The sequence below is a fragment of the Lutra lutra genome, chromosome 2 (genome assembly GCF_902655055.1).
Source record: "Lutra lutra chromosome 2, mLutLut1.2, whole genome shotgun sequence".
Taxonomy (NCBI): Eukaryota; Metazoa; Chordata; class Mammalia; order Carnivora; family Mustelidae; genus Lutra; species Lutra lutra.
In genome coordinates this window covers 36884398-36898915 of record NC_062279.1, presented here as the reverse complement: position 1 = coordinate 36898915, position 14518 = coordinate 36884398, and the positions used below count along the sequence as shown (strand labels likewise).

Here is a 14518-nt window from a genome sequence, read left to right as displayed (position 1 = left end):
CTTTTGCACCAACATGGATGGGATTGGAGGAGATTATGTTAAGTGAAATAAGTCAAATAGAGAAAGTCAATTATCATATGGTTTCACTTATTTGTGGAACATAAAGAATAGAATGGAGGACATTAGGAGAAGGGAAAAATGAAGGGGAGAAATTGGAGTGGGAGATGAACCATGAGAGACTATGGACTCTTGGAAACAAATGGGAGGGTTTTAGAAGGGAGGGTGGTGGGGGGATGGGTGAGCCTGTCATTTGCAAGTGTCATAAGGAGGGCATGGATTGCATGGAGCACTGGGTGTTATACGCAAACAATGGATCATGGAACACTATATCAAAAACTAATGATGTACTGTATGGTGACTAATATAACACAATTAAAAAATGCAGTTACATGAATTGGTACTAATGTGAATACCCATGTGACAATTTCCTAAAGTAAGAGAGATAATTTCTATCTTGATCTTCCAAGTCCATTGCCTACTTGGCTGAAAGCAACCCAGGATCTGCTTTTTCTCAACATAGCTTAGAATAATCTATTCCAGAGTTTTATATAACTGGAATCATATAGGGTGTACTCTTTTATACCTGACATTTTGTACTTGTCATTCCCCCATGTTGTTGTGATTATTAGTAATTTATTAGTTTTTACTGCTAAGTAGCATGCCATTTTAGAAATATACCAAATTTTGTTTATGCATTTAGCTGTCAATGATGTGAAAGGTGGAATAAAATGGGGACACTTTTGTCAAAGGGTTTTAAAATGGATCTGGGAGGCCATTAAAGAGTTAGGCCATATGCACATCATCACTGGGTAGAATCATGAACTTGTGAATAGGGCCCAACTTTAATATTCCTAGGACTCTGTGCAAACTTATCTGTGACTTGCTATAGTAACAAATTTTTGTTTTAATGACAGCCTTATGAATCATGTTTAGCCTAGTTTACTTTTATGCCAACAACTATCAAAATCTTTGTAAAAAAGAAAAAAAAATGCAAGCATCCCCTTTTGTCTTTAAAATAAAACCCTCACTTTTGTTCCCTAGTGGGATACAGTTGGGTTGCTACGGAAATCTGTGCTCACTGAATTGTAATTCTGAGATCCCAATAAATGCTTTTGTTTTATTTCAGCTTTTTTTCTGTTGACAATGATATTTTGGATTATTTAGACATCTTAGCTATCATAAACAAAGCTGCTATGAGTATCCATGTACAGATCTTTTTGGAGTTAAGATTCATTGTTCCTGGGAAATATTTAGAATACCTGAATCATATAATTGTGTGTGTGTAAAGTAATACAAAAGTACCAGATTGTTTTCTAAAATAGTTTGATTGTTCTGCATTGTTGCCAAGAATTAATGAGTGCCAACTGCTCTGCATTTTTGCCTATATTTGGTATTGTCTTTTCCATTGTTTCCATTCTTGTTGGTCTATGCTGATATCTTACTGAGGTTTTAATTTGAAATTCCCTGATGATTAATGTGGAACAGCTTTTACATGTTCATTATTTTTGCTTCTCCTAAGTTCCCTACTAGAAATTTTATGTTTAGCTTTGACATTTAAGTCTACACTCTAATACAGTTTTGTGAATAAGGGTCAAGATTCATTTTATTCCCTACAGATGTCCAGTGTTCCAGCAACATTTACTGAAGAGATCATCCTTTAACCTTTTAAAGTCCCTAGCACCTTTATGGAAAATCAATCAACTGATAGCATGTGGGTCTACTTCTGATCTATTCTGTTCCACTGATCTATATGTCTATACTTAGACCAATATATGATCTATATGTCTATACTTAGACCAATATGTCTATACTTAGACCAATAACACAGTACATATATCTAGAGCAGAGGTCAGCAAACAATGACCCACGATATGGCCACCTGTTTTGTAAATAATATCTTACTGGAATAAAACCACACCCATTTGTTTATATATTGTTGATGCTGCTTTCATGCTACAAAGCTAGAGTGAACTAGCTTTAACAGATCATTTACCTCTCAAGCCTGAAATATATACTATCTGACCTTTAAAAAAAAAAAGTAATGTAAGTTCTCCATTTTGTTCTTTTTAAAACTGTTTGATTATTCTAAGATCTTTCCATTTCCTTATGAATTTGAGAACCAGTATCTATGAACATGTTTCCTGGAATTATCAAAGTTGGGATTACACTAAATCTACAGATTAACTGGGGGAAATGAACATCTTAGCAATGTCAATATCTTTGTTTCCTGTGACTTTTCTAGACACTCTTAAAGTCCTGATAGCTTTGGAAGATCTTTCTTATGATCTACACACAGATTTGGGTTACTAAAAACATAAGGTTATATTTTCCTTAAAATGTATGCCAGGGGTGCCTGGGTGGCTCAATGGTTTAAAGCCTCTGCCTTCTGCTCATGTCATCCCAGGGTCCTGAGACTGAGCCCCGCATCAGGCTCTCTGCTCAGCGGGGAGCCTGCTTCCTCCTCTCTCTCTCTGCCTGCCTCTCTGCCTACTTGTGATCCCTGTCTGTCAAATAAATAAATAAAATCTTAAAAAAAAAAAAGAAAGCAAAACTTAAAAAAAAATGTATGCCATTTATTATTATTCTTTTTCCTATTGTATTATCCATAGACTCTAGTAAAACATTGACTGGAAATAGTGAGGGCAGAGAGCCTTGAATCAACCCTAATTTAGGGTCTGTTTTAGTCAGTTCAGGCTATAACAAATATACCAGAGACTAAGTGGTTGAAATAACGAACACTTATTTCTCATAGTTCTGGAGGCTGGGAAGTTCAAGATGAAGGCATCAGCAGATGTGGCGTCTGGTGGCTATCTTCCTCTGGTATGCTCACACAACAAAGCAGAGAGAGAGATCTGTGTCTTTTCCTTTTAGTAAAAGCATTAATTCCATCATGAGGGCCCTATGTTCACAAATAACCTAATTTAACCCTAATTATTTTTTCAAAGACCTCCCCCTATGCAATCTACTAGAGGTTAGAGTTAACATATCAATTTAGGGAACACAGCATTCAGTCCATAACAAGGGCAAAACATTCAGTCATTTATATTCATTATGTTAGTTGCAGATACTCATAGATGTTCTTAATTAGATCAAAGAAGTTTCTTATTCCTAGTTTTTATCCCAATTGGGTATTGAATTTTGTCAAATGAAATTTCTGGTACTACTGATTAAGTCTTATGGTTTTCTACATAAACATGTTGAGCTATTTTATTTAATTCCTCTTTCCTTGTACTGATTTAAGTAATAATGTCTCAAAATCCCATAGTCAGAATTCTTAAAAAGGAAAAAATGTTTTTATACCATAATGGCAACTGGACTAGGAAAAAAAAAATGTAACAGTATTATATACCCCCTAAAGAAGCCATTTTCAACATCCTCTAGACAGACATTCTTGACTATCTTTTAAGCACTTCATTTTGGCAAAGACTAAAGCCAGTCTGAGTTTTTCTACTTTTGAGGTTGACTTTACATGATGCCAAGATTCCTATAGAATTATTCATTAGTTATGAAATCCAGCATATTAACCACATTATATCTTGGTGTTGCCAGTTTTTACCAAGGTTTCTTGAGAAAGTTTTCAAATTCAGGACACTTTTCTTCAAAAGTTTTATTCTTTAATAACCTGGAATATTTTGGGTGCTATTTTGTTCATGAATGGCAATTTTAATTATCTTAAATTTCTCTTAGCAATCTTTTCATACTCCATTAGTCAGAATTCCCCAGAAAAATAGAACATTTATTATAATTTGTTATAATTAGATTTATTATAAGGAATTGGCTCACATAATTATAGAGGCTGGCAAGTCCAAAACCTGCAGAGTGGGCCAGTAGGCTGGAAACCCAGAGAGAGCCTATGCTATACTTCCAATCTGAAGGCTGTTGGAAGGACAACTCTGTGGGAAGGTCCATCCTTTCATCCTATTTAGGACATCAACTGATTGGATAACATTTCTGTTTTTTCAAAGTCCATTGATTTAGATGTTAATCTTGTTCAAAGACAGCCTCACAGAAACACCCACAAAATTTGATCATCTAAGCAATATGTCCCAGCCAAGCTGACACATAAAATTCACCATCACACATTCTTGGGTTTTTCTCTACCACTGTTTTCTTATATAATCGCTCTCTATTCTCAAATCTGACTATAATATCACATATTGGGGTTTTACAACAGTGTCTATTCTATTATTCATTAGGCATCTTATCAATGGCTTTTATTTTTAAAATGGTTTCATTTTTTCCCCTACATTTATTTCCTGAGCTCTTCCAAGGATCTTTTATCAGACCACATAAAGGTAGACCATTGGACTGCTACAGAACATATCTCCTGGGATCATATTACCTGGGCTTGAGTTTGTTGTTGTTGTTTTTTAAGATTTTATCTACTTATTTGACAGAGAGAAATCACAAGCAGGAAGAGAGAGGGGAAACAGGCTCCCTGCTGAGCTGAGAGCCCAACAGGGGGCTCGATCCCAATACCCTGAGATAATGACCTGAGCTGAAGGCAGAGGCTTAACCCACTGAACCACCCAGGTGCCCCTTGGGCATGAGTTTTAATGTTATACCTTAACAGAGAATTTCCCAAGATATTTATTTCTTTGTTTGTTTTAAAGATTTTATCCATTCATTTAACACACGGAGAGAGAGAGAGAAGAGAGGCAGCACAGCAGGAAGACCAGCAGGCAGAGGGAGAGGAAGAAGCAGGCTCCCCAATGAGCAGGGAGCCCAATGTGGGGCTCAATCCCTGGACCTTGGGATCATGACCCAAGCTGAAGGCAGACACCTTACCAACTGACCCACCCAGGTACCCCAGGATAATTTAAATTCCCTAAATCTGTTTCCTAATCTGAAAAGGGAAACAAACATACTAACTTTTAGAATTATTTAAAAAAAAAACTGGAAAGATAGGATATATGTAAAGCTCTGTTTACAATATAAGACAACTATGAGGTAGTACGTGAATATATACAAGTTTTTCATTCACTTTGGATTTTGTGATCTTCTTACATTTTACATTTGTATTTCATATACTCCATATTTATTTTTTCCTAATTACTATTATTTTAGAATATATATAGTTCTTTCAAGTCAAACCATTCTTGAACAATGGAGGGGGATTAGTGACTTTTATTACACTTCTGTTTTATTGTAAGAAATGGTCAATTATCTAAGAATGTTTTTACCCTTCTTCAAGACAAGAGATGTCGGTGAGACACCTATCCAGGCTCAACTGTATCAAGAGGGGGATGCACACAACTTTTTCCTCTTATTCTAACTAAATTCAAATAATCTAGTAGGGGACTCTTACAGTCCTCAAGTCAGATCCACGAAGGGAATCAACCAGGAGAGTTTCATCCACTTTGGTATTTTCATGAGCAAGACATAAACCTGTTAAGTCACTGACAGTTGAAATTGTTTGCTTCAACATCTGATGGGATTTGACCTAATAGAGATTCTCATGAAAAATACAGATTGAGGACAGCTACTTATACAGTTCTTCCATCTTTTCATTTGGTTGAAAGTTCACCAGATTTTGTTGGTCAAGCAACTATTGTTTGGGAATCTGGTTGTGATTGCATCTGGATACTATCTTCAATCAGGATGAAAGTAAAGTCTCTTTTTTTCCTGTTCAATTGTTTTTTTTTTTTTTATTTGGGGGCAAGAACATTTTACATTAGGAAGAAAAGAGATTATAAAAACTTAAAAATCTCAGTTATGTAGTTCTGGCTTTGTATAGAATTATAGACTGGAAATTACTTTGCCTTACTTTAAGTAACTGTGGTATTGCCTTCCAAATTCCAGTATTGCTGCTGGGAAATTCCATGCTATTCTGCATCTTGACCATATATAAGAAACCAGATTTTTAAAATATCCATTCAGAAACTCACCTTAAATAATTCTGAGAATTTTTCTTGGATTATTTTGTGATTTATTCAATTCAATTTCCTGTTTACTCATACTGAGAACCCCTACTGTATTACCTAAACTCTTTTTTTTTTTTAAAGATTTTATTTATTTATTTGACAGAGAGATCACAAGTAGGCAGAGAGGCAGGCAGAGAGAGAGGAGGAAGCAGGCTCCCTGCTGAGCAGAAAGCCCGATGTGGGGCTCGAACCCAGGACCTGGGATCATGACCTGAGCCGAAGGCAGCGGCTTAACCCACTGAGCCACCCAGGCACCCCGTGTATTACCTAAACTCTTATTTAATTTAAATTTCTTATCTCTCAAACTTCCATCATTTGTCATTGTATTTTACTTTTTGTGTGATTTCTGGAATTTTATCTTGTGAACTTCCTATTTTCTTTTTATTTTCATTTTTATTATCCTACTTTTAAATTTCTAGAACTATTACTTATCTGTTGAGTGTTATTTTTTAAATAGCACCTTATTGTTAAATTTGTGGATGAAATATTTTCTCTAACTCCTCAGAGGATATTGCCATTTTGTTTTCTTCACCCTCTGTATTCTTTGGCACCTCAAACTTTAAAAACTTGATTTTTTTCATGTCTCTATCTTCCATATTAAATTGTTTCATCATATGTCTAGTGCCCCTTCACATTAGCAACTGAATATTTAATAGCTTATTTCAACATCTCTATGACCATATATGGATTTACAGGCTATTATCTTCAGAGAAAACAATGTGTCTGGGTTGTTGATTGGGAAAAGGCTGTCAACATGAACAGTTTTTATTCTTTCGGCTGGTTTAATTCCTTCCTGAAGAGGGGTCTTTCAATATACTTCTTAGAATGTGTAAGGCTGGTTCCCAGGATCCAACGTGCCAAGTTTAAATTAAACACACTAGTTTCAATATGGTATTCCCCTTCTATTGGGAAATACAATAGCACATCTGTTACTGGTGTCCCTGTTTCACAGTCTCCCCAAAGAAAACAGCCTTCAATGACCTTCAGTCTACAACAGAAACAATTCATTAGCACAGGAAAACAGGATTGCTAAATACACAACTTATTTCAACCAATTATCTTAAGTCCACCTTTCAAATCCCATCCTATTGCAATTTAGAAACACTTGAATACTACTGCAGTACATGTCAAGTTTCCCATAGCCTATTCCAATTAGTATTTCATGATTTCTTTTCCTTTGGTGCCTGGGATTCTTGGTCACACCACTTCAAAGAATGAAGAGGTAGACCAAAGAGTGGTGGAGAGCAAAGCAAAGTTTATTGAGCGATAGTACAAAGCTCCCAAAGAGGGAGGGGACCCAAAAGGGTTGCCATTTTGGTGTTCAAATCAAGGGGTTCTTATAAGCTCTCTTGTAGAAAGAACTACTTTTAGGTAAACAGAGTGTGCGCCCTTATGCAGCCAAAACTCTGTAAGTTTTGGCTGCTAAGTCATGATAATCAGGGTTTCTATCATGCACCTGTCTACCTATCAGGTTAATGTTTACATGCTGATGGTCTTTTTGGGCTGACATCTGGAGACTTATATCTTAATTGCCCCAGCTTGTGATAGTGACAAATGTTTTATGGTCAATTTTTGCATCTCAGGATGTCTTGCAAAAGTCATTTTTACAGAAGTGTAAAAAGGGATACTATTGCAGACTTGTCTAAACTATAAAACAGGTTGGTAGTCCAGTTTTGCCTTAGCTGTCCTGGCTCCCTGTTTTCTTGTTGGGGACCCTGGCTCTGACTACCTAATTGTCCAACTAACTCCTAACATTATCAGTTTAGGATTCTGCTTTTGGGGGGCTAAATCAGCTATCTGATATTTAATGTCCATTGTTTTTCTCCTCTCTTGTTCTGTTTGTATGTTTATGTCATTTTAAAAATCCCCTTTCATTTAGTGGGTTTTTAAAAGGACAAGAGGGATAAATGCATGTGTTTAATTTGCTTTCAGTAGATAAGCCCTTTATTGTATTTTGTTTGGTTTCTGTTCTACTTTTCAACTCTGAATATAATGTTCACTTTGTTTATAAGTTTCTTTGTGTTTAATTTCATGAATGTAAAAATATGCCTAAAATATGTCTTTGTTATTTTTTTCTTTTCTTTTTAAAAATCTGGTATATTGAAGATAATCATTCCATTTATTCATGCCCGTGATAAGTATGTGATTACATGCTTAACTAAACCTATAGATCTAAGCTTATCAAATTCAGGATGAAAAGCAATTTTCACGTTACTTCATGAAAGATATAAAATTGACAAATACTGACTTATCTCCATTCCTGCAATGACATCCCTGTGTTCCTCTCTGGTTCTGAAGTTTTTGTTTCTATTTACTTCATTATTACATTTTGTTTTGTACCCAAAACTTTCCATAATGACTTCCAATTACTTTGTTCCACTACATTAGAAGATATGGTAAGCAAATGATAACTGTTTTTTACTGATCACTTTTTTATTTGTCTTCATACTATGCTAAGTAATTTCCATTTATAAATGTAGTTAGTCTTTGAAATAACTGTATATTAGGTATTATTTTTATTTTTTTAGAAATAAGAAAATTACACACAGAAAAGTTACGTTACTAGCCCAAGTTTTAGCCTCAAGAACTTGTGTAACGTTATAATAGTAGAATGTTAATTCAAAAAACAGTGTAAATATGTCTATGAGCATCAAAATACTTGCAATTAGAAAGATGTGAGAATTTTTATTTTTTAATTATGTGTTTATATCTATTATATTTTCTATATACCATATTACTAAACATATAAATATATTTAAAGTAAATATATTGTAACAGAAGTTTTAAATATAATCAATATCATTTAAATTTGTTTTCCAAATGTAACAATTCCAATGTGAATAAATTTATTGAAGATAACACAAGTGAAGATAACATAGAAGTGGTTACTTACTTCCGATTTCACAAGAATCCTGTAGGACTGATCTACCTGTTCAGTCATAGGATAATTTTCTTGTACAGGGGAAAAATTAATTTCATTATTCTTTATTTGATAAAGCATATGCTCATATGCGGCTGCAGATTCCAATGGCTCAATGCCATAACTGACATTCTGCAACAGCAATAATCCCCTAGGTATTTAAACACATAAAAAAGAAATTAAAAGATAATTAATATAGACTACCTGCTGAGAAATGTAAATCAACATTAAATAAAAAACATTTTATAGGAATTTAACAGTGGTCTTTGTGGCCTAATATCTAAGAATCATTTCTTCTTACTTGGGTAAACTTTGAAACACAATTTTATAGCTTCTTCTCTCTATTAAGGGATTTAGAAGTCATTGTGGTGCTAGTGTGGCTAAGACATGTGAATATTCTTCATACTAGTGGAAGATTTTCCTGCATAAGTTTTATGACTGCCAGCCTAGGATGGAGACAGAGAATAGGAAAAATGATAAAGTGAGGAGGAGAAAAGGAAAGTATATGAGAAGAAACAAAAGTCTCTATTTTCTTTGTCTTTGCTCTATCCTTCAAGCTGTTTCTAAAAATTAAAGGGTCACACAAGATTTTCGATCATGTACATCTCTAGAACATACTATTACCTGAGTCCAGAACAGGTGCTAAGTGTCACAACTGATTTTGGAACCTCTGCAGCATATCCTTGATAAAGACAATGGCCCTAAACAGGAGTATACAAAGATACACTCATGAGTTATTTGGTTTTTTTTTTAAGTTTTTATTTAGATTCCAGTTAGTTAAGCACACAGTATAATATTAGCTTCAGGTGCACAACACAGTCATTCAACACTTTCATTCAGCACCTGGTGCTCATCACAAAAAGTGCATGAATGACTTGTAAATAAACTTTTTGGTTTATCCTTATTTCTTATATATCATCAAGCATTTAGATTTAACCTTTACCATTACCATAATTATCTACCAGATATTCCATTATCTATAATCTCTTCCTCTTAAACATATTTGCCTAAGAATAGTCATGACTCCTATCCTTCCCCAAATAATTCCTGCTTTAATTTTAAATATTTGACAAACAACTTCCTTATCTGTATCTTTTCTCTCTCAGCTACATTTCTTAAATGTACCATTTATAACTACTAACTTGATTTAATTCACAGCATTAATTTGACTTCAAATATGAACATTTCACTTGTTTTTTTTTTTCCAAGTTACCCAAAAGTATCTTAACTGAAATTTCTTCATTTTTTTTCTCTTTAGTATCTCACCAAGTTGATCAACCTTAGTTCAAGCTCTCCTCCCCATGGACTTTGTTTCACAGCATTAATATTCCCAGGTTCTCCCCTAATAATCTTTTTCGGTAAATATTCCTTTCTCTTAAAAGTCTAGTGATATCTACAGTCAGCCCTGTTCCTTCACTAATGCTGCCCCATGAAAACTTTAGCTTCATCACATTCTTTCATATGAATTTGTTTCTATGTTAATATTATACAATATTAGCTGTGATACATATTATTTCCATCAGCTCCAGATAGTAAATTTCCTTACTGAAAGGGAACTAGCAAAAATAGAGTGAGAGGTGCACTGACATCCAGTGGCTAGAGTACAGCCAGAAGAAATGTTGTCCATCTCACTGATCCTTCATCATCTGACCCCACCTAGCAGGACAAGGTGGCCCACGTATCTCTTACCACCACAGGCTGCCACAGCAGAAGTCCAGTAGAGCCAGAAGAACAAAGCTAAACAGAATAACATTTAAAATTATAAGAGGGGTGAGCCTGGGTGGCTCAGTGGCTTAGGCCTCTGCCTTCGGCTCAGGTCATGATCTCAGGCTCCTGGGATGAAGCCCTGCATCAGGCTCTCTGCTCAGCAGGGAGCCTGCTTCCCCTTCTCTCTGCCTGCCTCTCTGCCTACTTGTGACCTGTCTGTCAAATAAATAAATAAAATCTTAAAAAAAAAAGTTATAAGAAAGCTATATTGTCATTGGAACAACATGCCACACTAAACTTAAACGGGGTGACTGCTTGAAAAACTGCTTCAAAAACAAGATTTAAACACCAAGGGTACAAGTAAATGTCACACTGACTATACCATGAACCAAAAAAATCATAATAAAAATGAGAAAAGACAACCAACTGATGCCAATATTGAGATAAGCCACATGCTGGAACTATCAGAGAAAGATTTTGAAGCAGCCATGGACAATTTCTTCAATGAACAATTATAAATAATTTTGAAACAAATGACAGAATAGAAATAAAAGCCATAAAAAACAAAGTATTAGAACTAGAAAATATATATACATAAAACAAACCTCTGGATGGGCTCAAAAGTAGACTGGAAATGACAAGCGATAGAATCAGTGAACTTGAGGTCAGATAAGTAGAATTTACTCAATATATAAAACAGAGAAAAATGAGGTAATAAAAGACATAGAACCTCAATAAACTATGGAACAATACCAGATATAAAATATATATCAGAATCCAAGAAAGATAACAAAGAATGTGGATTTGAAAAGTACTTAAGGAAACAAAGGCTGAGGGGTGCGTGGGTCGCTCATTCAGTCAGCTCAGGTCATGATCTCGTGATCCTGGGATCAGGCTAGCAGGATGGGAAGTCTGCTTCACCCTCTCCCACTGCCACTCCCCCACCCAGCTCATGTGCTCTCTCTCTCCCTTTCTCAAATAAATAAAAATCTTTAAAAAAAAAAAAAAAGAAAAAAAAAAAGGAGAAAGAAAGAAAGAAAGGCTGAATTTCTGGTCAGGAAGAATGGAGTAAGAAGCCCTGGGCCCTCCATCATGGAACTGATTTACCAATTCAGCAATAATTCATAGACAAATTCCTTTCATGATTAATCAGAAATTACTTGAAAATCACACCCTAGGAGAATGCAAAATCAAACTCACCAAAGCCAATAAGAAGATTTGGTGTACTTTTCATCAGGGACACTGCCCAGAGCACTGCCATATAATCACAAACAGACTCCCTGGCTCCCAGCTTGCCAGCTTGACCAGGGAAGGAAAGGTGTTTGTTGATATGTCAATTGCCCCAACTGTTCTGAGAGGGCTACCCAAAATCTAGTATCTGTATCACCAGTCTATCACCTGAGTCCTGATAAGTTCAGCACAGTCTTAGCCACCCAAGTAAAATAGAGGTATTGATTTGGTCTAGTACAGATCATTGATTTGCAACCCCCACAACTCAGCATGGAGTAAGTGAATGAAAAACCCTAGCTTTCTGCTTGTCACTGGAAAAGGAAAAAGTTGATCCATGCGTGTAGTGCCTCCAAAACTGTCCATAGAATTAGCATTTGTCTCATGAATCCTGGAGCACTGATAGATCTGTCAGAATATAATTGCCTGAAAGAGACCAGAGGCAGCAGCTTGGAATGGTAGATACTATTGATCCTCCCTCCTATCTATCACAGAGAAAGCAGGAAAAAAAACATAGGTATCTGCTTCTCCCTGAAGAGATAAAAAGTTAGTAGAAGCCCCCAAAATCAATGGCAAGGCTGATCTGGGGAATCCATTTCTGCACAAGGCCAGTTGGTGAAGACTGGGAGAACTAACTGCTTTGACTATGAGCCAACAACAAAACAGTGAGTCATGTAAAATGAAGAATCAAGAAAAGATGTTTTAAACAGAGAAACAAGACAAATCTCCAGAAAGTGAACCTATTGAAATAAACTTAAATGATTTACTGTCTGGAGAATTAAAAATAACTCTCACAAACTTCTAACTATAAAATAATAAGTAATGGGATGTAATATACAATACAGCAACTATAGTTAATAATACTGCATCACATATTTGAAAGTTGCTAAGAGAATATATCTTAAAATTCAGTAACTGTATGGTGAGGGATGCTAACTAGACTGTGATCATTTCACAATATATACAAATACTGAATCATGTTGAACATATGAAATGAATATAAAGTTAATGTCAATTATACCTCAATAAAAAAAGAACTCTCATAAAGATACTCACTGAGGTCAAGAAAAAAATGCACAAACTAAGTGAGAATTTCAAAAAGAGAAAAATACTATAAATAGTATATTTATAGTACTTTTATAGTACTATATTTATAGTATATTTATAATACTAAAAAGTTTCAACAGCAGACAAGATCAAGCATAAGAAAAAATAACTGAACTCAACAAGTCTGAGTAGCAAGAAGAGAAGAGACTGAAAAAGTGAAAAAAAGCTTAAGAGACTTGGAACACTACCAGGAAAACTATCCACATTATGGAAGTCTCAGAAGGAAGGAAGGAGAAAGAAAGGAATAAATAACTCTATGACATAATAAAGGTGTTAGCTAATGCTAAAGTGGTAATCATATTGCAACATATGAATGCATCAAATTAACACACTGTACACCTTAAAGTTATACAATATTACCTGTTAATAAATCTCAATTTCAAAAACAGCTTGTTCAAATAAATAATGGCTAAAGCTCCCCAAACCTATACAAGGAAATGGATATCCATTTCCAAGAGCTCAAAACACCAAATAAAATGGTTCTAAAGAAATCCACATTCAGATATAACATAATCAAATTGTTACGTAAAATGTAAATAGAGAATTTTGAGAGCATCGGGAGGAATTGATTTGTCACATACGATGGAACAGCCTTAAGAATTTCCATGGATTTTTCAGCAGAGACCTGGCAAGCCTGGAGGAAGTGAGATAATATAATCAAAGTGCTGACAGGGAGAAAAAAAAGTCAACCAAAAATATTATGTCCTGCAAAACTAAGAAATGAAGAGATTGGTTTATAGTTACACATATAAGGAACTTGGAAGCTACCACTCCATGCTACCTATAGGTAAAAAGCTTAACAGACTGAAAAATCAACAATATTTCTTAGCTCTGGAATGGGGTGAGAACACAGAGCAAACCACAGACCCCAAGATTGGGGAGGTGGGCAGGAGAACACAGGGAGTTACAGTTTACTGAAGCAGAAGTAGTAAGAAATGCTGCTGGAAATTGTGCTAGGGTATTTAATCCTCACAGTTATTGAAGAAATGCTAGACAATCAGTGTGGACTACCCTGAGAAATAAAAATTTCAGAGAACCCCTAACAAGGTCCTCAGAGTTTTGTAACATTTACATCCAGAAGTTTGACCAACATGCCATAGTAAATATCAGAGAAAAATCCCTCATGCTTTCAGTAAGGGGATGAGAAAAGGGACCATTTTGAAATACATCAAAGCATTCTGTCCTTAACAAGGCCTGATTTCAGTGGTATCATTTAAATAAAGACTAACTTGCTGGAAAATTATCAAAGCCTAACTGACATGGGGAATGGAAATACCCAAATCCAGCCCACTCAGGCCATTCTGTCCTACCCAGAGAGAAAGGAAAAAAAAAACTTAGAAAGTCTTGTGTTGTGCATAGTCCAGAGGAATTGGCCAAGTAAAAATTTGAGGCTTAATCACAGGATTGCAGAACATATCCTCTCTCACCATACCTCACCACTACATTACTGAAAGCATATTTATAGCAGTTCCTTTTACCTGGTACATCACGTCCAGCTATCCAAAAAATGTCAAAGGAAAAAAAACGCAATTTGGAAAGATAGAGCTAGCATCAAAATGAGACATGGCAAGAATGTTGGAATTATCAGATTGAGAATTTAAAACAACCACTAATTATTGTTATGCTAAAGGCT

General features: G+C 35.2%; 1 protein-coding gene across 3 annotated transcripts in view; it reads right to left on the bottom strand.

Moving 5' to 3' along the window:
* Positions 1-14518, bottom strand: part of LOC125092775 (A disintegrin and metallopeptidase domain 3-like) — a 107952-nt gene that overhangs the window by 67320 nt on the left and 26114 nt on the right. For all 3 annotated transcript variants that reach the window (XM_047717156.1, XM_047717155.1, XM_047717157.1), the window contains 2 exons: positions 9469-9545; positions 8818-8995 (listed from right to left, as the gene is read on the bottom strand). In XM_047717156.1, coding sequence (XP_047573112.1) covers positions 8818-8995; positions 9469-9545 — 255 coding nt within the window. The remainder of the gene's footprint in view (positions 1-8817; positions 8996-9468; positions 9546-14518) is intronic.